This window comes from Jatropha curcas, chromosome 7 (assembly GCF_041381405.1).
Source record: "Jatropha curcas cultivar XTBG-Jc1 chromosome 7, XTBG_Jcur_1.0, whole genome shotgun sequence".
Lineage (NCBI taxonomy): Eukaryota > Viridiplantae > Streptophyta > Magnoliopsida > Malpighiales > Euphorbiaceae > Jatropha > Jatropha curcas.
In genome coordinates this window covers 27011764-27036706 of record NC_143157.1, presented here as the reverse complement: position 1 = coordinate 27036706, position 24943 = coordinate 27011764, and the positions used below count along the sequence as shown (strand labels likewise).

Below are 24943 nucleotides of genomic sequence, written 5' to 3'. Positions count from 1 at the left end.
TGTTGACCCGTGATCCATGATAGTCCGCTGCGGTCTGTCATTAGTAGTGATCGGTATTAATGACTAGGATTAACATTAAAACTTTATATAGTTATAGTAACTTAATATTTAGAAAATGTTTTCTTTTAAAAAAAGGAGAAGTCCTTTTTTCAAATGATTTGAATTTCCTTTGATAAAATAAAAGAATATTTTTATTGATTAATTTTTCTGGGGATGTCAAACATTAGAAAATACGAAAATATTTTTCGGGCTAGTTATTTATGAAATCAAATGGAATAAAATGCTAAAAAAAAGCATATATTAAAAAAAGGAGGGCTGTTTTTATGTTTAGCCCACATTGGTTTTACTCATTGGGCCTTAAAAAAAATGACCGAAGGTGGCAAATCACGTAAAATTGTAAAACCAACAGGGACATTCCAGGAAATCCAAAAAATAAAAAATAAAAAAAACTAAAAAGGATCTATAGCAGAACTCTCGTTAAGCTTAGAGAGGATCTAGTCACTGGTCAGGTCGGTTTAAAGGTCCGCGAAAATCTCTGAGTTACCTGTGATCTCTTTGAGTGTCTTTCTTTTCGTTAATTCTCTCTCTGTGTCTCTCCATCTCCAATCATGCAGGTAACTCTTTTTTTTTTAATTCTTCAAAAATTTTTTTTTTTTATTTTCTGATTTTTGTGCTTTGCCTCATAGTTTACTTCTCCTTTTTCATGAACAAAACCCTAAAAATCGGGAACTCCATATAAACGGTATTGATTAAGAAATTCTACTTGTATTTGTGCAGGCCAGTGATAGGTTTAACATCAATTCCCAGCTTGAGCATCTTCAGGCCAAGTATGTTGGAACTGGTCACGCCGATTTAAACAGATTGTGAGTTTTTTTCCTTTCTCTCTCCCTTTTTTTTTTTTTTTTTTGGAACTTTTTGTTTATTTTGTGACTTTATTGGCATGAAATGATTATACTTTTTTATGTGCAGCGAGTGGGCGATGAATATCCAGCGTGATAGTTATGCATCATATATTGGGCATTACCCTATATTGGCTTATTTTGCTGTTGCTGAAAATGAGTCAATTGGAAGAGAGCGTTATAACTTTATGCAGGTTCTTATTCTTCTTATAATTGTTCCTTTTTAATAAATTTTTATTTTTACTTAAAGTTGCTGTTCGTGAAGTTTAGATTATAGTGAATCAATTAGAATTATATGCCTTTCTTTTTTTTAGTTTTAGTTATAATGATAGGAAAAGTGGATTAAATGGTTGTGTGACAAACGCTAATGGTGAATAAATAAGAGAGAAATTAGCAACCATTAGTTTACAAAATCTGAATATGAGAAAATATCTGATGACAAATTTATAGAATTTAAACTTATGGCTTTTGAATCAATTGATGTAAAATAAATAAATCTAGTTGACTGCAATTAGTCGATCCTATTGTATCTATAGTTGAATTGATTTGATCAATTTGAGGTGTACCTTTGCCGTTGAACAACTCATTTTTAGATACTATTGGCAATATTTGCTATTACCAGTTTCCTTGTTAGTGAAATTATGCAATACATCAAGGGAATAAGCAAGCCCTTGCATACCCGTTGGTGTAGTCTTGCATGGGACTAGAGGTGGTTCTCGTGAATGCAACTCTAGCGTGATCTATTAGCGTATTAAGCAATCACCCTTTTATGGAGACGGTGTAAGTTTGTTGTTGGATTTCTTGAAAGTTTTGGGTAATGAGTCTAAATTACGTCTCCTTGTTATGCAATGGTTTGCAAAATTTTATTCTGGTTATTTGTGTTGGATACATTAGTTTGGGGCTGCATCTTTAAGGGATAAAAGTTCTCTCCCTCTCTAATTTAGTCCTCTTCTGGTAATCCTCTTGCTCTAGGAAAGCCGATAGCTTGTATTATTATAATGTATTTTTATTAGGAGGACCATGATAGAAGTGCATTTGAGCAGCCAGATACAGTTACAGGTGGATTATCTATTTGCTTCTGAACAAGCCTTTTTACATCAGTGTCGGTGAACTACCTTAGTTAAAGCTTTGATTAATGCAGGGAAACTAGCTTTCATGATTGGATAATCACATGCAAGGTCAAAACTTTGAACTTTTAAAATCTTGCAAAACCTTGCGATCTGGGAATCAAATGTTTCTGGAGGGTTTTATTGATATGGGTCATGGAGACTATATGGGCAGATGACACATGCAGAGAGAGAGAGAGAGAGAGAGAGAGAGAGCGCCGAAGAATTAATGTACTTTAATATTAACTTTGCAAGTTTACTATTTATCTCAATGATTCTCACCTTGTTTTTATTTTTTTAAAATATGCAGAAAATGCTTTTGCCATGCGGTCTACCCCCTGAACGTGAAGATGACTGAGAGTTCAGGCTTTCAAGAACACGCATTAATTTTGTTGGTCCTTGTTGGTTGTAGAATTTATCATAGCATGATCCCATTGAGTACTAATTTTACATTCTAGATGTTTTTATGTAAGTGGTTGTTTTGAACTTTATAGTGCTGAAATGGTTGAAAGTCTCTCTTAAATTATGGCAACAGAAATACCATTCAGTTCACTCTTATATCTCGCATATATGCATTTTATTATTTTCCAATGATGTTTAAGGTTTCTTAATGATGTTTAAGGTTCAGGTCAGTTTTATTTAGACCTGAATCAAAACTTTAATGAGATGAAATTGTGGATGCTCACTGGAATTGATCTTTAATGAAATCACATTGAGATATGCTAATCTTGTTATTATATTTCTTCCATTTATTTTTATCTTCTTGTTCATAGAAATTATTTTGTCTAAAACTATCTTTGAGAAGATGAAAGAATATTAAATTTTATTTTTTCAGTTTATTTAATATATATACATATATACATATATATATATATATATATATATATATATATATATATATATATATATATAAATAAATAAATTTTATAAAATTTTTATATTGGAGTATTAGATGAATTGAATATTAGTTTAGTCAAATTAAAAAGTGGTTTGTTTATAATTTAAATGAGTTGATTGCTTTGTACGCAAGAATTTTGAAGGAACTGACTGAGGGAGTAGAGAATTGTAGCTATAGTCAATTACTGTCGGTAATTAAAATCTAACGCTAATTACCAAAAAAAGAAAGAAAGAAAAAGAAAATCCAACAATAGAAAGTAGAAACTATACTATTCACTTGTTTGCTGTTCACTGGTGCCAGAGAAACCGATAATTTTAAAAAATGGAATGTTCGAAAAAGAGCGCTGGGTGAAAATTTAAGAACGTTTCCCACCAAATCTTCGACGGCAACAGCAACCGGGAAAATCCCACGAACCAATGACCAGTACAAATTCCATGATCAAAGCACTCCTCAGAAGCCCCCAAACAATAAGCTCCAAATCCCAAGCCAAACAACTTCATGCCCAAATCCTCAAATTCAAACCTTCCTATTCCGTTCACCTCTCTACTCTCATTTCCATCTACTCCAACTTCAACCTCTTACATGATTCCCTCCTTATCTTCAACACCCTCCACTCGCCGCCAATTCTTGCCTATAAATCAATCATCAGATGTTATGCTGCCAACGGCCTTTTTATTCAATCCTTGAAATGTTTTCTGCAAATGAGAGCTTCCGGTAAATACCCAAATCATAATGTGTTCCCTTCTGTGCTAAAGTCATGTACTTTATTGTTAGACCTAAAATTAGGCGAGTCTATCCATGGCTGCATTATTAGATTGGGTATGGACTTTGATTTGTACACTGGCAATGCCCTTATGAATATGTATGCAAAATTTCGAAGTTTGGGTAGGAATGGCTCCCAGAGAAAAGACACATGTAAGCTGTTTGATGGAATGCCTGATAGAATCTATCATAGTGAATTGGTTAACAAATTTTCGAGACAAATATTGGATATTGGTAAAAATGTTTGTGTGAATCAAGCTAGTCATATTTCGCCTCAAATTAATGGAAACAACAAAATCTTCGATTGGTCTTACATGGAAAATCATAATAATTATATGGGAGAGGAGGATAGACGGAATTCAAAAATGGATGATGTAAGAAAGGTTTTTGAGATGATGCCAAGAAGAGATCTCGTTTCTTGGAATACAGTGATTGCAGGGAATGCACAGAATGGGATGTATGAAGAAGCACTAATGATGATTAGGGAGATGGGAAATGCCAACTTGAAGCCTGATTCATTCACTTTGTCAAGTGTGCTTCCTATCTTTGCAGAATATGTGGATGTCGATAAGGGGAAAGAGATTCACGGATATGTCATAAGACAGGGCTTTCATGGAGATGTGTTTATTGGTAGTGGCTTAATCGACATGTATGCAAAGTGTGCTCGAGTGGAAGATTCGTTACGGGTGTTTAGCATATTACCTCAACGAGATGACATTTCATGGAACTCAATTATTGCAGGGTGTGTGCAGAACAATCGATTTGGTGAGGGCCTGAGCTTCTTCCGGCAGATGGTGAAGGCTAAAGTTAAGCCTCGGCAGGTTTCTTTTTCCAGTATCTTACCAGCTTGTGCTCATTTGACAACATTAAATTTGGGTAAGCAGCTGCATGGATACATAATTAGGTGCAGATTTGATGACAATGTGTTTATAGCTAGTTCACTCGTGGACATGTATGCCAAATGTGGGAATGTTAAAGTAGCTAGATGGATCTTTGATAAAATGGAGCTACCTGACATGGTGTCATGGACAGCCATAATCATGGGTTATGCTTTACATGGTCATGCCAATGATGCCATCTCCTTGTTTGAGAAGATGGAGATGGGGGGAATAAGACCAAACTATGTAGCTTTTATGGCTGTATTAACTGCTTGTAGTCATGCTGGTTTGATAGATAAAGCTTGGGGATATTTCAACAGTATGACTCAGAATTTTGGAATTGCTCCAGGCTTGGAACACTACGCCGCAATGGCAGACCTTCTAGGTAGAGCAGGAAAGTTGGATGAAGCTTATAAGTTAATATCTAGTATGGATAGACCTGCAGGGAGTGTTTGGTCAGCATTGCTGGCCGCTTGTAGAGTCCATAAGAATGTTGACATGGCTGAAAAGGTTGCTGAGAAGATATTTGAGGATGATCCAGAGAATGTGGGAGCCTATGTTCTCTTGTCAAATACATATGCAGCTGCCCGGAGATGGGAAGAGGTGTCAAAATTGCGAGTCCTTATGAGGGATAAGGGCCTAAAGAAAAATACTGCTTGCAGTTGGATTGAAGTTAAAAACAGGATGCATGCTTTTGTATCAGGAGATAAATCCCATCCTAATTATGACAAAATAAGCGAGGCTTTGAAAGTCCTAGTAGATAAGATGGAACGAGAAGGGTATGTTCCTGACACAAGTCAGGTGTTTCATGATGTTGAGGAGGAGCAGAAGAAATACTTGTTATATGGCCATAGTGAGAGACTTGCCATAGCATTTGGCCTAATCAGCACCCCTCCTGGGACAATAATTCGAGTCACAAAGAACATCCGGGTGTGTGTCGACTGCCATACAGCAACAAAATTTATATCAAAGATAGTTGAGAGAGAAATAGTGGTGAGGGATAATAACCGTTTTCACCATTTTAAGGATGGAAAGTGTTCATGTGGAGACTATTGGTGAAAAGGAGCAAGAGACTCCCCGCAAATTTTTTGTGGTCATTCAGGTTTGATAGAAGATGGCTTTTGGTGTAAGATAAAATTACTCTATTTATGACCTGGAGGTCATGGATTTAAGCCGCTGAAAACAGTCTCCCTACAAAGTAGAGCGAAAACTGCCTACATCAATCTTTCCAAAGCTTACAAGGTCGGATGCTTCGTACACTGGGTCACCCTTTTGTTCAGGTTCGTGTAGACGTCCAGACAACTCTGAGTTTGTTTTTACTAAGATTTCAAGAAAAGGGAGTTGGTTATCGGAAAGTATGGTTGATTTACGGATTTAACATCTGCAAGATCGAGGGAAAAGATATGATCTTTTTAACCTAATTATATACGCTTACTATGTCCAGGTAAGTTGCGGTCTGGTGCAAAAAATTTTCCTATGAGACATGCAACTTGAGAAGGTGTTGAATTTTTCCGTAATAACATGCAATTTTCATGAGCCCTCTTTCTTGTGAGCTATTGTTGATTAAAATTTTTTGAATTAGGATATTCGTTGTAATTGTGAGATGAAATTAGTGAATAATTAATTAAATTCTCCCTCTCTGGATAGTTGCTGCTACTTGCTACTTTAATGTCTGCTTGTCATTGGCTTAAGAACTGTGCTTGTTTTTGCTTGGTGAACAGCTTAGGTTATTCTGTGGTTAATTTTTGCGAAGTCAATGGTGGTTATAGATCAAATCATAGTACAATTGAACTATCTTCTTGCCATAATCAATTATCTAAGGCTCTATTTCGTTTCCGTAAAATAATTTATAGAAAAATATTTTTCATAATTTTTCGTTATTTAGGGCACTCAGGAAAAGACAAAATAAGTTAACGGAAAATATTTTCCTGGTCAAAGGAAAATTAAGTCATTTTTTAATGAAAACACTTTTCATTTTCGAGAGAGTAAAACATTTTTTAAACATTGGTAAACCTTATAAATTCATATTTTTTAATTTATTAATCATCATAATTGTTATCAACAGTCATCATTTACTACGGACCACCACTATCCGCCACCACCACGAGCCATCAACGGCTGTCATAATTTATATATTCTTTTTTGCATTCTTTTCATATTTAATCATAAAATTTTTAAATTATAAACTTTCTATTGTTATTAATATTTTTTATGGCAGATAAAGATTTTAATATTTTTAACTAATTTTTAATATTATAGCCAAATAACGGGAAATAAGTTATTTGAAAAATATTTTTCATGAAAATATTTTTCTAGAAGTTATTTTACGGACAAACGGAGCTTACGTGTGATTAAAGAAAATCCATCTTGTCCGACGCCACAATGCTTGTAATTTAAAGATGAGACAATTCTATCTTTAAATAAAAAATAAAAATAGAAAGATCGAGGAACCCTATTTAAAGCAAGACCCTTATTATTAACTTTTCAAGCACAAATGATAGAAGTGGTGTTTGCTGTTGAGTTTCCTTTGAAAATGACATAGCCGTATGTGATAGGAAAACCTCATTTCTTGAATTTCTCACTTTGATTGCAAGAAACAATCCTGCCCACAAGATTTAGATGCATCTTTTTTCCTTCCCCAAGGGTTGGCTGCTCATTAATAATATAGTGCATGCACTTAAGGGTAAGGTGGTTTGCATACTACCAATTGATACTTTAGGGATAACTTTTATTGGTAGGGTTAGGGTTTGTAATAATAGTAATGTTAATAATGGAATTTGCATCAACATCAATCATAATCAGGATTTTGGCTAATTAAGGAGTTCATTTGATATGCTAGCTTGATATGGAGTCATAAAGTTAGGACTTAGTATTATATATATTGAGGGAAAAAATTATTTAAACTGGGTTCATGATTTCACTTATAAACCAAACTAATGAAATTAAGAATTTTTATTGAAATGATGATATTTCAGACTATACAGTAAAAAAAATAATAAAATCGTAATACTTTTTATAAATTTTTAATTTCATTAATTTGATTTATAAGGTGAGGCACCGACCCAGACTAGATAAGTTTTTTTCATGTGTTGTGCTACAACGAGTGGAAGATAACGAGGTTTGAAGTAGTACTAAAATGGACCGAAATCAATATAAAATAAAAAAGTTGGGAAGATAAGGTGGGCAATTGAGATTGCCGGCCCACTAAAAAGCCCTGAATCAATCCTAATTCGTAATGCATAAACAAAAAAGAAAATTTTAATTGGATGTTTGGACAAAAAAAAATGATCACAACCAAGTGTTTATCGAGTGTTTCAACATCATAAATGATGGTAGTTTATGCTTTGTTTGAAAAAAAAAAGAGGGAAGAAAATAGTGGAAAAATATGAAAATTTTAAAATATATTACTTATTAAATAGTGTATTTTTTTTATTATAATGATTATTATGTTTTTATGCTTGATAAATATTTGATTATAATTATTTTATTTATACACTTAATTGAATTTTTTCATTTAAATATTAAAATTAATAAAATAAAATAAAAAATCAGACACCACTAATATAATTAAAATCTTTGTATTAAAAGAAGAAAGCAATATGGACCAGTTATACATATTGAACATATACTCCCCAATTAATAACAATCCACAGGTCAATTCGGTTACCAACTATTTTATCTGTTTTGTAAACAAATGAAAGCTACTATACATACATAATATATATTATATTATAAGATGCTAAAAATTGCAGCCACTGACAAAAGTGGTTCTGGGTTTTGAAGCTTCAATTCAATTTTCAAACCCTAATTTTGACTAGATCATATTACTTATTGGGGAACTTCATCATCATTACTTTCTACTCTTTTTTATTTTTATTTTTATTTTAGTTTTTGAGTGAGAGAAAAAAAGAAAGAAATGCAGTTTTATTACTAATTGGCTACTCAAAAAAAATATTTCACCCTTTTTTCTTTTTATTTTAAGGAATGGCAAGAATCTATCTTTTATCCATATTGCAATAGTACATTATCACATGAATAAAAATATAAAAATATATATCAAGAAATGTCAGAAAAAAAAATTAATTTGAAATTCCTTTCAAAGTACTTGTAAATACTACATTTGTAAATACCGCAGCTGTTTAGATTTAATTGATAAAATTATTTGATTTCACATTCAAAATCAAATCAAGGTTCTTCTCAAAAAAAAAAAAAAAAAAAAATCAAATTGAGGTAGGTAAAAGTGAAGCTTGATTATTTAATGAAAAATAACTTTTTTTTGTAACTTTTTAAAAATATTTTTCAATTCATTTATAATAAAATTACAATTTACAAATCTATATAAATGATGATGGTTATACAATATTCATATTTTGTAGTTTATTGTTAAATTACAAGAAAAAATTAATATATAAAACTATGAATTGTCGTGGTTACACGTAACAACGTGAATATTAAAATTTATAAATTAATAGGTGTATATTTATATATTTTTTGTTTTTATGGTGATTTTGTTAAAATTTTTTACGTAATCTTCTTTTTTAAGGAAGAAAAAGTTGTTTGTCATTGTTTCAAATGATTTAATTTTTTTTAAATGCCAAAATAAAAAAAGCAGAAAATGCTTTTTAGGAAAATAGTTTTCTTATTTTCAACTTGCTTTTGTTTTTACTGCTGTCTTCTGTTAACAGGGAAAAAAAATCCACAGAAAAAACAATAAAACGACGGCGATTTTTTACAAATATAGTAAACGTTTAATTTTTTCCAAAAATATATAATTAATAGAAAAATAAAAATAAAAATAAAAATAGAAAATCCAGATTAGTGAAGCAGAGCAAGAGAAGCTTATACATACCACTAATGATTCAAGTAGCAACAATACAAAACAATTTTCTTAATAAAATAAAATAAAATTAAGAAAGTAAAAAATCCCAATAATATATCACCAAAAAGCATTTCCTTTCATCAATCATCATATCCATTTTTTTTCATTCACTAGTGTTTGTTTCTCTACCTCCTCTTTCTTCTTTGTCTTCATTATTATTCTTTTCCCAGAATCTGGAAATTTTCCGAGAAAAATCTATACTTGTCCTTGACCCAGATCCTTAAAGATCCCCAAATTCTTGCCGCAAATACCGTCTGCACTAGATATTCTCTTATACTTTCTCTACACCCTATCTCAAGAAAATAATAATTGTAGTAGTAGCAGGGAAAGTTTTCTTTGGTCCAGTTGCAAACACGCCTCTCTTTTGTTTTTTCCGCCTATTTCTCTCCTTACTTTCTCAAGAAATGCAGTTTCACTATTCTTAAACCTTCAATTTCTGTTCACTGATTAATGGTTGTTCCTTTTATGTACGAGCAACCTCATGCTTTGCTGTTGGTTTTAGATAATATTAGGATCGTTTAATCCTTTTCCATATCCGCTTTAAGAGGGATTTTTGGCTGATCGATGAGGATGATTTTTTCATGATACATGTTTAATAAAATTGATGGATCTGAGAGTCGCTGTGCTTTCCAATAAGGGAACAGTTTTGGGTCACTGTGGTTGGTGAATTTAATTGTAAAGCAGCGAGGGATAATTAGTATTTGACTAGCGTCTGGTAACTCTGGTTAGTGCAGTATAGTGTTTAATTGGGAGTGTTAATCATGGATCATGTGATTGGTGGCAAGTTTAAGTTGGGTCGGAAGATCGGTAGTGGATCCTTTGGTGAACTTTATTTGGGTATGCAATTTAGGGTTTATTCAGTAGCATTGCTTTATTTTGATTACTACTCTTTTTGTATTATTATTTTGTTTTATGCTTTACTTTGTTTGATTTGTTTCAGGTATCAACGTACAGAGTGGAGAGGAAGTGGCTGTTAAGTTGGTACGTTTTTCTTTCCCTCTTTCTTCTTTGGAGGGTTGTCAATTGATTCTCACTTGTTTTATAATAATATTGATCATAATTGAATATGCTGAAGTCTTATAGTTCAGTTTGTTTTTGAAGTAATAGTTCTGTCTGATAATTGATAAGAAGAAATTTGTTCTTACTTATTCTGCTTCTTCTTAGTTTTATTTTAGGAGTTTGATAAATTTAGCAAGTTGATTTGCTTGCAATGACTAATTGATGTTTCTTTTTGAAGAATGTGGAGAGAAAAGAATGGAAGTAAGAGAACTTAAATTAAACTTCTTATTTGGGCCCTTCAAATTAAAAGGGGCAAAAAAGAATGTGGGTTGAGTTGAAGGGAAATTTGGAAACTAACAATTCTTTTCCAATTTGGAAAACAAGGGACATAGTTATTCATTTACTATGGTGGTCTTTACTTTAGAAGTTTACTGAGAACTACTAACAACATAAACAAAAGATAGAAGGAAATAGGATTAAAAAGAGAGTCTTTTTACTTTAAAAAGATAGTCTTTTAAGAAGGATTAAAACAGGAGGAAATGCAAGTTCAATTCTTTTCTTTTCCCCTCATTACCCTTAGCAGTTTGTCTTTTTCCCCCTTGCATCTTTAGATTGCCAAATATGAATTTGGTAAACTTTCAGTTCTTATGCAAGTATTATTTTTCTTTCTTGATATCCAACTGCTGGTTTTGTGCTTCCCTTGGCAAGCTTCTATATGGGTGTGACGCTGCATAATCTTCTAATTAGCATTTTGAACACTGTACTCCTAATATATTTGCTCCGTTGCGTTGGTTAGTAATGCCATGCTATAAGACTTCTGTTGTTGGATGTTTCTTCTAGGTAATGTATAAGTTTCTTTAGACAATTGTTTTTAGCATTGTGGAGTGGTTTAATTATGTAAGTTATAATAGATGAAAGAGAAATGTTGGAGAATCCATTTGCATTTACAATAGAAAGTGCCTTAATTTGAATTCACAGTAAAAACACCTATTATTTTAGCATTGTACTTGGACATAAGCTTACAGCATGTGAATATGTAGTTATTTTTGCCACTGACCTGCATCTTATGGCTTCTATAGGAATCTGTGAAGACAAAGCATCCTCAACTTCATTATGAGTCAAAGCTTTATATACTTCTTCAAGGAGGAAGTAAGATTGGCGTTTAGTTTTCTGATAGCTGATTTATGTATTTGTATATATGCATGTATTTTGGATGTGAGTCTATGTCATGTTATTTATATTTTTCTTATCTGTCACTTTATCATTGTGAAGCGGGTATTCCCCATCTGAAATGGTTTGGAGTTGAGGGCGATTACAATGTTATGGTTATTGACCTTCTTGGACCAAGCTTAGAAGACTTATTTAACTATTGCAATCGGAAGTTTACCTTGAAAACAGTTTTGATGCTTGCGGATCAATTAGTAAGTATGCCAGTTGTTGAGAAACATTTGGTGTGAAATAGTTACTGTACTTATGCATATTCCATGATTTTCTTGTAGATAAACAGAGTTGAGTATATGCATTCAAGGGGTTTTCTTCACCGTGATATAAAGCCTGACAATTTTTTAATGGGCTTAGGGCGCAAAGCAAATCAGGTAGTTGTCTTTTTAGTGTGCTTTTGCATGAAATTATCCTCTCTCTTTTCTGTTTTTGCCTGTCAACTGTATTCAATTGTACTGTTCTAACCATGCCACTTCTAAGTTCTGATTTAACGTATTTATTGTGTCTTTTGTTGGAAACATCATTCATCATTTAATTACCATTTGTTCGAATTTATTTGCTGCAAAAAAATCTCCCTTGAATCTGTGGTGAAGGTTTGAATAAGACATAGATATATCAAAGTAATCAGAATGGTAGTGGAAAAAAGAAGCAACAATTGAGATGTTCGATATGGGGACTGAAGACAAAGAGAAGGAACAGATTAAGATGAGTTAATGGGAAGCCATTTCACAGCATCACATGTGTTGGCATTTTATGATGTTGACCTTGTCGATTCTGCTATTCTTTTTCAATCTTATGCAACAACAGTTTGCATGATCAACATGATTATCATGACAATAATCAAGCTGAGACCTTCATTTTGTAGTGCTGCCATTTCCATGATCCTAATCAGTCATCTTTCTTTCTGTAACATGGTAATAATAAGTGAAGTTGGATGTTGATGGATTTGAGAGTGGAAATTTGAAAGAGATGAGGCTAGATATTCTTCATCAAAATATGAGCTTTTGACCTATTTGTTTAATTAAAATGATGAGGTTTTGCAAAGTCTACAAACTTGTAAAGACGGAATTGTGGAGAGAAGTATGGGAATTTTGAATTGTTATGAGCATGCTCTTAATTTCGGTAGCTAAAAGTGTAGACTTTTGTTAATGATGGTCCTTCCAGCTATTGATTTTTTTTTACAATTTCATGGCACTTGTCATTTTATGGAGCTCTCATGAGAGAGCTTAGTTGTTCAGCTTATTTTGTCTGTTTTAGTTGTTAGCATTTTATGAAATATCAGCAGAACTCATGTGCTAGGATGCCTGATAGTTTTTTCTTGATATTTCTGTGTGTTTTACCCCTTAAACCACAGGTCTATATCATTGATTATGGTCTTGCGAAAAAGTACAAGGATCTTCAAACACACAAGCATATACCATATAGGTGAGGAAAATTATATTTCTTGCATAAGGTTTCATTAAGATTGTGGAATCCAGGTGTTCCTGCAAATTGCGCTTTCTTAGTGGCTTATTTGTTTTGGTTCGTTTTAGCATGCTACTGAATATTCTTATGTTCCCTTTTGGTTTTTTCTATTTGGTTATGAATGTTAACTCTTAGCTTGGTGGGCCAAACAAAGATTAAGAAACGATATGTTGTTTTTTATTCTTACTTTTATTATATAGTAATAGTAATATGGATTGAGAAGCATCCCCAAGGTATGCCTTTTTGGGATTGGTTTGTCCAGTGTCCTTAGCATATGTCAGGATTCATATCTTAGCAGGGGAAAGGAATCGAACTGCTAGTTTTCTAAGAAGTAATCTAGCATTTGCAGATTAGCAACTTCTTACTGGTGTTATGACTTGCTTTTTAGAATAAAATGGTGGTATTGGAATAACAACTATGTAAATATTTGGGATATATTGAGGCTATATCTGATATCTATTTCACTCGCCTTATTTGGGTCGATTCAAGGTTGTAAAATGAGATCACACTCTTGAATTGTAACTTAGTGTCGCAGAAAGAAACCTCATCTCATTCATGTAGGCTGGAAAATGTTTTGCAATGGAAAATTAGAATAATAAAGTAAATTTAAAGCAGTAAGTTGGACCAATATAATGGTGACTTGTATTCTAGAATTCTCGTCACTCGTAAGTTTATAAATCACAATCATCCATGCAACGCCCGAGATGCCAGAGCTGTTGTGTACGCTTTCTTTATTGTATGAGGCTTGAATTCAGGAAAATTATGTATTTGGTATCTTGTGCCTTAACAGGGACAGTGAGTCGTGGACCTGCCTGTTGTCAGTAATGTTGCTTGCTTATGTAAAGTTGTTCTAGTAACTTTTCATGTATTTTTAGTGATTGATTTGCAATTTGTTTGCATGCCTTTCAGGCTAGTTGCCCAGGAACATTTGACATTAAACTTATGTTTTTGTCCATCTTAGAGGTGTTCTATTTTTTATTTTCTTTAGGCTATTGTCTGTCCTTAAAACCTGCATCAAGACAACCTAATATATTTATTGTCGAGATGTCAACATCTTACAAATCTTTTACATTCTTCCTTTTGTAAGCTTCTTTCTGTTTTGTTCTTGAAAACCATCTGGTTTTTCTTTCAGGGAAAACAAAAATCTTACAGGCACAGCTCGGTATGCTAGCGTTAACACACATCTTGGAGTTGGTGAGTGAGTTATTGTAGCTGCTAATTGAAGATGGGTACTGCATGTTGCCACTGTACCAAATTTTCCAACATTGTATATTTTATCTAACTAATTTAAATATGATAATGTTTTACGTCCAGAGCAAAGCAGAAGGGATGATCTGGAATCTCTTGGTTATGTGCTTATGTATTTCCTTAGGGGAAGGTTGGCATTTCAATTACAAGCTTTACTGTTTCTCTCAAATTCAATGACATGTTCAACTTAGTTTTCTTTGGCTTGGTTGACCTTGTTCCGTTTAATATACTCCCTTTTTTAAATGGAATGAACTTTGATTTTCTTTGGATTTGGCTGTTTCAGCCTTCCCTGGCAGGGTTTGAAAGCTGGTACGAAAAAGCAGAAATATGACAAGATCAGTGAAAAGAAGATGCTTACTCCCATAGAGGTATCATCATTTGCCTTTGCTCCAAGCCTCCAAATGCTCATTCTCTGTTATCAATTTATGCTTCACAATATTGCAATGGGAGATTACAGGTGGAAGAGGACCAATTTTACGATTTAATTATTAGTTTGTCCTTGTGAATATATTAGTGTTCAACATGCTTTAGACTGCATATGAAGTATTACTCCGTTGTTTGGCAGTTTCTTTGCAAAAACTATCCTTCAGAATTCACATCGTACTTCCATTATTGCCGATCATTGCGATTTGAAGATACACCAGATTATTCATACCTGAAGAGGCTTTTCCGGGACTTGTTCATTCGAGAAGGTTAATTTGCTCAGAATATTATTTGGCTCCTGTTATTTTAGTTTGATTCAGAAATTTTATATTCTATTAAGTTGATATTTTTCTGCCAGTTTAGAATCTTTTCGGGGTCTTACTGATTGTTATTGGTGCAGGGTATCAATTTGACTATGTGTTTGACTGGACTATATTGAAGTACCCACAGATTGGCTCCAGTTCTAGAGTGAGGGTTAGTGTTTGTTAGTTTTTTGGCATTCATTTCTCTAGAAAGTGTATTTTCTATTTTGTTCCTTGTTAAGCATATTTGTAGTACATTTCGTTATTTTAAAATAACTGTTTTCTTGTCTTCCTTCAATAGCCAAGCAACAAACCAGCTGTAAATCCAGGTCCATCAGCAGAAAGACTGGAGCGACCTTCAGGTTTTATTTTTGTTTTTTTTTTTTTTTTGGGATATGCATTTCATTCTTGAGCAATATAATCTTAATTAATAAGAATTCTCCTGAAATATGGAATATGAGGGGAGTTATCATTATTGCTTTTGGTACCTAATATGGTTCTATCCATACTACCTTTTTTCCTGCTCCCTTTGGCAGATTCTGAATCTTTAATAGTCTGATATTTCTTATTTGTAAAATGAAAATTAGATGGGCTTGTTGCATAAGTTTGACATAATTTTATATGTTTCATCCAGTGGGCCAAGAGATCCGAGACAGATTCTCAGGGGCAGTTGAGGCATTTGCTCGAAGGAATGGCTCTTCTGGGCATCCTTTACATGGGGATCATTCCCGACACAGGTCTTCAGATGATGTTCCATCCTCCAAGGATGTGGTGAGTCATGCTATATGTATTGTGCACTTTTTCATGTTTTAATTTTTTTTTCTTTATCTTGCGTTTTGTTCTGCACTTATAATTTGCTACACTTGGATTTTGCTTCTGAACCATTGCATTCATTCCTTTTTTCCCTACCTCCTTAAATCCCCAGCATCCTGATTCTGAAAGGCACCGACCATCATCACGAAATGGCAGTACTTCGAAGAGGGCCATTGTATCAAGCAGTCGGCCAAGCTCATCTGGTGAGCCTAGTGAGAGTCGGTCAAGCCGGCTGCTCACAAGCAGCGCTAGATTGTCCACCACCCACAGGGTGCAACCTGGTTTTGAGTCCAAGTCATCGTCGTTTACTCGTGCTACAGCAGCAAGAGCTGGCCGTGATGATACGCTAAGGAGCTTTGAACTCTTGTCCATTGGCACCGGAAAAAGGAAATAATTAAATGGATCCTTGTAGAAAGAAAAGGATTTCTTTATGGTAGGGGATCGAAATTCCCTGGTGTAGTTTCTATGAAGATCTTGGGATTATAATGGTGTATTAGCAGTTACTTTGTATATGTGTGTCCATTCACAAAAGCTCAACAAAGTTCGCATGGAGAGACCACTGGACTCCTGCTCTACCACTTCAGTGACTCTTGCAATTATAAGGCCCGCTGGACTCATCCTAGAAGACGTGTCAATTCGCATTAGGGAATTGTTAATATTTTGAGACACTAGTAACTGTAATAATGACAGTTATTGTATTTTTTTTTTCTGGGGAAGAAACTTCAATTTAAAGACTATTATGAACTCTGGCTTCTTTTCTGTATGTTACTGCCTTTTCTGTTTCCAAGTTTTATGTTGTGCATAGTGCAATTTGTAAGAAAAATTTTGCCTCTGGTATAGGCGGAATTTTGTGGCCTGAAGTTGCAATCTCAATGGAATAGTTCATGTGCATTTGTATTCCATTTTAAAGTTTATTACTATGTAATAATCTAATAAATATATAACAATAGGAGCACATCCGCTTACGATTTTCAAGCGTTGAATTGGGGAAAAAAAAAAGTTTGATGTTATTTCTTAAATTTGTTTATTTTTAATTTAATATTCTTCATTTAGTTATTAACCTAAAAAAATGTTGTTTTTACCATAAAGTGCTAACAAAAATGATAAATGTGAGAGATTATATGGTAACATTGATGAAGCTAAACTTTAGAAATTAAGCACGTGTATTTATACCAGAGATAAAATTACAATTATGGTGAAATTGGAAGGCAACAAATAATTATTTAACCTTTATTTAATTGAATCAAATAAAAATGTAAGCACGCACAGCCACAATTACGAAACCGTCCATTCAGAATACCATTGTGGGGTCCAGGCTCTGAGTTAGCTCAACGAAGGGGGAAAAAAAAACGAGGGAAGAGGGTGGTTAAGAGCTGATCATATGCGACTCTGTCCCGGGCAATTTCCATTTGTACTGTGCATGCAATTTGCCTGTGCGGTTTTATTCGTGTAATTTCATCAAACACTTTGGCTTCACCTCTCTGATTTCTCCGTAAACCCAAACAACGCTCTCAGATTTCTCTTTTTTCTCGATCTAAACCATCTACATACGGTTTATATGGTTACTTGACATTGCAACTGTTTCAGTTTTCGCAAATTGTTACTTTCGTTTTTCCATTTTTTTTTCTGTTGGAAGATAAATTTTGGGATCTAGGGTTGTGTTGTTTGATATACTTGAGATTATTATAGAAAATGGTGGATATGGAAGGTGTAGTTGGTGACATGGCATCGCTGGACACAGAATTGTTAAATCTACCGGAACTGTCACCATTGGCACTTAAAGCCAATCCCGGTCTCGCTGAGGAGCTTTTCTCGCAGTGGCTTTCGCTTTCTGATAGTTCGCGATTGGTACTTGAAAAAATGTCATTAACTTTTTATTGTTATTGCAATCTCATTTCTCATTTATGAATTTTGCTTTTTATTTGTTGGTTCATGTTATGTGTAGAAGAATTTTGGACAAACTATAACCATATTTTTGAATGTTCGTTTTGCCAGTTTGATGGGATTTTTGAAATTCTATCTTGAATTTTGGATTTGGTGGCTTAATTTTCGTAAAGGTATTAGATAGGTCGACATTATAAAATTTCTATGCAAAACTGTTCTAAATTTCTAAGCAAGAAGCAATAAATCAAAGAAAGAATTGCATGAGTTAGTAACTCCAATGGGTGCTTTACATTAAATTTGGTTAAAAGAGAAAAAGAGAAGTCCTTGGTTTGGCACTTTTCCAAGCTTTACCTATAGTGTATTGGACTTAGTTTTATAAAGAAGAGAAAAAGAAAAGAGAACAAAAAAAAGTAAAGAAAAGAATGGAAGTACTAAATCCTAAAGGGCTGGCAAAGAGAGTGCTTGCACGTCTAGTGCATGATGTTTAGAGCAATGATGAAATCTCGAGTCCTCAATTTCATTATTTAAATTGAAGCTATAAAAATTTCCTCTATGGTATATCCTTTCTCATTTTATTTTTGATGATTGTTTAGTTATGTGCTGTTTGAACTAGGTGACATCTTTGCTTGCTGACATGAAGACTCGGGCTACCTTTAATGCCCTTGGCAATGCTACTACTACTAATGTTGTTTTGAACAATTCATTACCATCCATGTTTGCTGCTGGCAGCGCTCCTCCACTTTCACCACGTAATTCATCAGGTTCACCACGTATTACGAAACAGAGGACTGGTCCCTCTTCTTTAGGTTCTCCACTAAAATTAGTTAGTGAACCAGTACGAGAAGTAATACCTCAGGTACCAACTACTCACCAAATGAATATTTTCTTTACCTACGCTAGGAGATACTTTTCTTATTAATCACAGAGGAATCCTAACTTAGGTTTAAGATACTTGCAGTTTTACTTTAAGAATGGCCATCTAGTTCCAAATGAAATTAAAGAACAATGCTTAGTTGAAATAAATAAGCACTTTTGCGGTCACTCGGATGGACTGCGAGAACATGGTGAGCATATTTATTCTGTGAATCAGATTCTTCTAGTATGTTCCTAGTATATTTCTCGGTTTTACAATTTTTCTTATCAATATAATATTATTTTATTCTGGTCTTGCTATCCAGAGTTCAAGTCAATCACCAAGGGCTTCTGTAAGCTTCCATCTTTTTTCTCAACAACTTTGTTCAGAAAGATTGATGCTGTCAGTGCTGGCATTGTGACAAGGTATACAATCTACATTAACACCAATCTATCATTGAACTGAACCAAACTGTTTGCCTCAGTTATGTAAGCTAATTAGTTAAGTACGGCGTACATTTTAGAAAACCAAAATGTTTTTGTTTTGATCAGTTCAGTTCGGTTTTTCCCAAACATACCATTTTTCACACCCCTGTGTGTGTGGAGTAATACTGTAAATGCAATTACTGCGTGTTTGCTTGGCTTACTGGTTAAATATTGTAGGGATCAATTTATTGATTATTGGATGAAAGGCAACTTGACCATGGATTTGCCAACCAGAATTTTTACAGTTCTAAAGCAACCGGATAAGGGATACCTTACTAAGGTCTGTTCTCTGATGAAAGATATCATGCTTGACCTCCTGATATTTCTAGTATTTCTATTTACCATCTGCATGGAACTAGGTTGCAAGAACTTTTTATTATAAATGGAATTGTGGTTGCAAGGTTATTGGTTGTGACTTGCTAAATTCTTTAACTTAAGTGCAGGATGATTTCAAGCCTCTTTTACGAGAAATTTTGGCAACTCATCCGGGGTTGGAATTTTTGCAAAACACCCCTGAATTTCAAGAAAGATATGGTATGATCACAATTAGTTAGCCTTGTTTTGTGATACCATACTGTATTTATCTGTATCGATCACTAATAATTATGCTTTATAACTTTGATCCATGATATTGAATACCAAGCATTGATAAATGAGCCTAATGTCTGAAATTATTAACAAGGGCCAAATAATGTGCATTTGCACTTTCCTCTGTTTCACATTTGATATTTTTAGATGTTTCTTTTGTTAGTCTGGCTTTTACTTTCTGTGAATTGTTTCCTTAGAAATGAACTAGGTATCTATTGATGCAATTAAATTGTTCTGCACTTCTGCTGAGGTACATGTTAAGTTGTAATTGTCACTAGTCATTTCCTATGTTTGTATATTATTGTGTGAGGTTAGTACTTGGTTCAATGATAAGGGCCTTCTACGGTGACATGGAGGTCATGAATTGAAACCATGGAAGCTGCCTCTTTGTATTAAAAGGGGAAGTCTGCACATTTCTGGCCCTCCCCAGAGCCTGCAATTGAGGAAACCAGATTTATTATGGTGTATTGCAATTGTAAACTAAAATTATGTTATTTCTACTTTTCTTTTCTCCACAGAAACTGATTAGATTTGATATACTATGTGATGTCTTATTTATCAGATATTTTTGTAACGACTTTAGCATGTATTAAATGTATTAAATGTGATTCTGCTAGTTGATTTTTGAATGGATAATGGATTTAAAGATAACTGTTGCCTCATTTCCGAATTTTTATTGTGCTCACAAGGAATAACTTGTAGGATCTGACCTTTACTTTTTAACTTTTACGGTAATGGAACAGCTGAAACGGTTATATACAGAATTTTTTACTATGTTAATAGATCGGGAACTGGCCACCTTACCCTAAGGGAGTTGAAGCGTGGGAATCTAATTGCTGCAATGCAGCATGTAGATGAGGAGGAAGACATTAATAAAGTTCTAAGGTATGCCTGCTGGATAAAGATTGTATTGTTCATTGAACCATAAGTATTAGGAGTTTTTGAAAGACATGCTTTCAGTGTTTCTTATTTACTAAATGTTCTTAGAAATGACCTTATTGCTGAGAAATGCGAGACCAGATAAACTTGCTCCTTCTGGTCTGACCTTACCTTATTACCTGGTTGTACTATCTCCTTCTACTGCAAGGGGATGGCTGTGTATATTGATGCTCTGGAACGTCAGTGCAGGGAAGACACACAGTGGGACATCCGTTTGTCAATTATCTACTTCTCTGCAACAGCTGGCATGAAAATTTTTTGTTTCCTGATTTTTTTATTCCTGCATTTTCCACCTTTGGTAACATGGATAAAAGGAAGATAAAATTGCTTTTGGCTTGATCGCAAAACTTGTCAAAATTTTATTGTTACATTGAATGTTATTTCCTATGGAAAATTATTAGTGCAATATTTAATGTTCTCTTTCTTTGAAATTGTTCTCATTAATTTTTCTTAACTAGTTTTTTCTACTCTTTTCTTTTTAAAAAAATTTCTTCAATTCAGGTACTTTTCATATGAGCACTTCTATGTAATATACTGCAAATTTTGGGAGCTCGATACCGATCATGATTTTTTGATTGACAAAGAGAACCTTATCAGATATGGTAACCATGCTCTTACATACCGGATTGTTGATAGAATTTTTTCTCAGGTTCGCATTTGCATCATGTTGTTTGATGAGTGCTATTGTTACTCTTAAGTGACAAGATAAGCTTTGAGGAAGGGAAAAAAAAGAAAAAAAACAAAACGCAAAATTTTTTCTGTCGTTAATGCTTGAAGCTTATTTCAGGTACCAAGGAAATTTACTAGCAAAGTTGAAGGGAAGATGGGTTATGAAGATTTTGTTTATTTCATACTGTCGGAAGAGGATAAATCTTCTGAACCTGGCCTAGAGTATTGGTATTATTTCGTTCCTTCTTAGAAAAAGTGTAGTTAACAAACATTCAGAAACATGAAGTCTCTGATTGATATTTACCTTGATAAAATAAGTTGGTAATGCAAAATAGCATTTTTGTCAATCTATTTTCTTTTTGAGCAGAGATTTGACACCAACAACTTTATTTGTTTCGTGTTAAAGCCTTAACCTCCTATCTATGGAGAACATTAACAATTGTTATGTATATTATCATGTCTTGTGATTAGTCAGAATACTTGCTTCAGGTTCAAATGCATTGACATAGATGGGAATGGAATCCTCACAAAAAACGAAATGCAGTTCTTTTATGAAGAGCAGTTGCATAGGATGGAATGCATGGCCCAAGAACCTGTCCTCTTTGAAGATATATTGTGTCAAATGGTTGACATGATTGGACCGCAGGTTGCTCCTGGGGTCTTGTTAACTACTCATCTTTTTCCTTTTTTCTTTGTTTAGTTTGGCGGCTTTGGCCACATTCTTTCTGTATGACCGTAGGTGCTTCTTGATATTTGTTACAGAATGAGGGCTACATCACGCTACGGGACATGAAAGGTTCCAAACTCGCTGCCCATGTTTTCAACATTCTTTTCAATCTCAACAGGTTCATTGCTTTCGAAAGTCGTGACCCTTTCCTCATCCGTCAGGTAGTTTTGTGTTCATACATCTTCAATACTGCAATATAAGGAATTTTGTTGTGGTTCTTTTTCACTTGGTTTGTTGCTTACTTGATCGATATGTTAGGAACGTGAGAATCCAACTTTGACAGAGTGGGATCGTTTTGCACATAGAGAATATATTAGGCTTTCTATGGAAGAAGATGGTGAAGATGCTTCAAATGGAAGTGCAGATATCTGGGATGAATCTTTTGAGGCTCCCTTTTGAAATTAGCAAGGTATGTACCACAAAGCCAGCTTTTAAAATTGAAAGGATGCATATATGATAGATGTGAAAATAGTATTTTACGTTGTTATTTTGGTATCGAAACTATGAAATTCCATCAGCTCATTAATATTGAGAGAATATTAGTCTAGTTTCACCACAGTTGGTGCTGCATGCTTTATATAGATGTTACTATGCTGGCATCTGCATTCTGAGGATAATTAAACCAATAATCTCTAATCCCAACAAAGTAGCTAGTTATTTTGAGTATCCTTATTTGTACATTTTGCACATTTTGATCATTTGTAGATACGAATTTCCTTAATCATTTAGATTAAATGTTCGCACAAAGTTAAGGAAAAATAAATTTATTCCCTGAAAATTTTGGATTAGTGATTTAAATTTTTTCAAACAAATGTCGTGAAAAACTATTTCTTAGAAGGTGTGAAGTGGAGGGGATTTGGTTGGAAATGAAAAAAGGACTTTTACTTTAGCGCATGCATTTGACCTCGTTTAACGAGCAGGAGAATCTACTATGGGATGCTGATCTAGCCTGCAATGAAATTAGTAGTCCATCCTTTTTTCAGGTTTGATGGTAACATGTGGGAGTTGAATGATCAAGGGCCTTACCCACTCATGGTTAACAAAGTAGCTGGCTTTTCTGCTATCAGCTCTATCAATAAAATTGGTTGGAAACTTTATTTGACACTGCAATCACATTACATCAGGTTGCCTGGAAAATATTGATGTGCCTTTTCTCCTAGCTTTTTCCGACGAACATCCTTCCCTGCTTGTTGTGGGTGAATGGGTGAAAAAGCAAATATGTCAATGAAACAAGAATTCATATTACATCTCAGACTCTCAGTCGAATCCATGATAAGCTTTGTTGTCTCAAATTTTATATTTCAATATGAAAATGAAATGTATCTTTGAATGATATATAAAAGATCCTCAATTTCTTGTTACAAAAAGTTATCATTTTTGACATGTTGAAGGCTTTTCATCTTCCAATGGAGCCTTTGCCTCTATGGAAGAACTGGCATGTCTCCTGGGCAATGGGAGTGTGGAATATATAGCAAAATTTGTTCAGCTTCCCTTTCGCTTCTATAGTTACCCAGCAGGCGGTGCTTTACAGACGGGTTGGATAAAGCTTCTAGTTAAGAACACAGGATGACAAAATTGCAAGACAGGGTTTCCTTTTTTTTTTTTTTTTTTAGAAAAAAAAAAAAAATTTGTTTGTAAAAGTAATTCTTTTTCTTTTTTTTTTTTTTTCCAGTTGCATATTTTTCTTTCCCATTTTCATCTTGTACCACGGTATATTCATTTTTTTTTTTCCATTATCATAAAATTATATTGTGCCAAACCATACAAAGCATTTGCTAAGGGGTACGATAATGTCCTATCATTTTTTGAAATTCTCATTTCTCAGTAACCGCTCTGAACTTCTGGCCTTGAAAGGTAAAATTCGCCGCTTCTAACCTTAAAAGGTAAAGTCTGGCTGGAGATGCAGCATTAATTTTAGCTCTTATCCTTACACCATTCAACATAGGACAACTATGATGACAAATAAAGGTAATTACTTTAATAATTTTAACATAATTGGCCTGTAAAATCCTATTATAAGAAATATTAATTAAGTTATAAAGGCTATTTTATTGCATAAGGAAATAGCTATGGTATTGTACAAAAATAATCCTATATATATATATATATATACACACACATATACACACACACTTCAAAATATTACTGTGTGTTATTTTTGTACCTTTCTTATCTTATCTTACAAGTTTTTTCGTGTCTATTTATTTATAATATTGATTTATGTAATTTTATTTTATTTTTTCAGTTCTCGCATATGTCTTCGCTTGCTTATCTATATTTTAAAAAATTTCAAAGAATTGTGTTTATTCAATAAATTAGGTTTGCTTCTAACGTTATATAATTAGATTATTTGATTTCATTTATAATATATTGTTGTTTATAATTATTAAGTCTCGAATAAGTATATATATAAGTACCAATAAGAAGCATAATATAAAGATGGATAAAAAAACAGAAAAAACATTGTCAAATTTAATAATGACAAATTACCCCCCCCCCTATTTTAATTAGCTAATAAATAAAATAAGAAATTATTATTAATCTTCCAGCATATTTAAAATACTAATCAATGCTATAGCAAAATTACAATATTAATTTAAATATTGCAGTGAATTTGCGTTCTGAATTCCAAAAGATATTTCAAAACGGACAATGAGAGGGATGGTGCCTACGTGCATAATAAATTTGTACAACTTATAAAATTTAGCAATTATAAAATTCAATGAAAAAATAAAACTATTTATCTTTATCTCAATGCTTATTATTATTTCACTTGTTTATGTAAATATAAGCAACACAATTAAAAAAGATAAATAACAAGTGAGAAGACTGAAAATACATATAAATATGTGCGACGCACGTTAAAAAAAATAATAATAAAATCATGAACTATTTGATTAATATTT

The 24943-nt window shown here is 33.4% G+C and overlaps 4 protein-coding genes across 5 annotated transcripts; all 4 read left to right on the top strand.

Moving 5' to 3' along the window:
- The first annotated feature begins 449 nt into the window (after positions 1–449).
- Positions 450–2596, top strand: LOC105632149 (uncharacterized protein At4g14342). The gene is made up of 4 exons (XM_012214466.4): positions 450–614; positions 778–863; positions 970–1093; positions 2316–2596. The coding sequence occupies exons 1-4, from the start codon at positions 609–611 to the stop codon at positions 2361–2363; spliced, it is 264 nt and encodes an 87-aa protein (XP_012069856.1). The 5' UTR covers positions 450–608; the 3' UTR covers positions 2364–2596.
- Positions 2597–3208: 612 nt separating this feature from the next.
- Positions 3209–6199, top strand: LOC105632150 (Tetratricopeptide repeat (TPR)-like superfamily protein). Its single transcript, XM_012214467.3, has one exon. It carries the CDS (start codon positions 3320–3322, stop codon positions 5600–5602), a length of 2283 nt encoding a protein of 760 aa, XP_012069857.1. The 5' UTR covers positions 3209–3319; the 3' UTR covers positions 5603–6199.
- Positions 6200–9469: 3270 nt separating this feature from the next.
- On the top strand, positions 9470–16794 carry LOC105632151 (casein kinase 1-like protein 10). The gene is made up of 14 exons (XM_012214468.4): positions 9470–10259; positions 10363–10403; positions 11501–11570; positions 11694–11842; positions 11921–12016; positions 12997–13067; positions 14239–14300; positions 14421–14484; positions 14638–14722; positions 14920–15046; positions 15178–15251; positions 15381–15441; positions 15714–15850; positions 16005–16794. Exons 1-14 carry the CDS (start codon positions 10184–10186, stop codon positions 16284–16286), a joined length of 1395 nt encoding a protein of 464 aa, XP_012069858.1. The 5' UTR covers positions 9470–10183; the 3' UTR covers positions 16287–16794.
- A 384-nt stretch (positions 16795–17178) lies between these two features.
- LOC105632152 (serine/threonine protein phosphatase 2A regulatory subunit B''beta) lies at positions 17179–23848 on the top strand. 2 transcript variants are annotated; one of them, XM_020678553.3, is made up of 13 exons: positions 17179–17740; positions 18390–18632; positions 18735–18840; positions 18955–19054; positions 19292–19394; positions 19558–19648; positions 20446–20587; positions 21143–21290; positions 21429–21538; positions 21800–21956; positions 22073–22198; positions 22296–22446; positions 23429–23848. In XM_020678553.3, the coding sequence occupies exons 1-12, from the start codon at positions 17585–17587 to the stop codon at positions 22434–22436; spliced, it is 1623 nt and encodes a 540-aa protein (XP_020534212.1). In that variant the 5' UTR covers positions 17179–17584; the 3' UTR covers positions 22437–22446; positions 23429–23848. The 2 variants fall into 2 exon arrangements, with proteins under 2 accessions (XP_020534212.1, XP_012069859.1); XM_012214469.4 differs by lacking the exon at positions 23429–23848 and adding an exon at positions 23021–23404 and having other exon boundaries at positions 17180–17740.
- The last annotated feature ends 1095 nt before the right edge of the window (positions 23849–24943 follow it).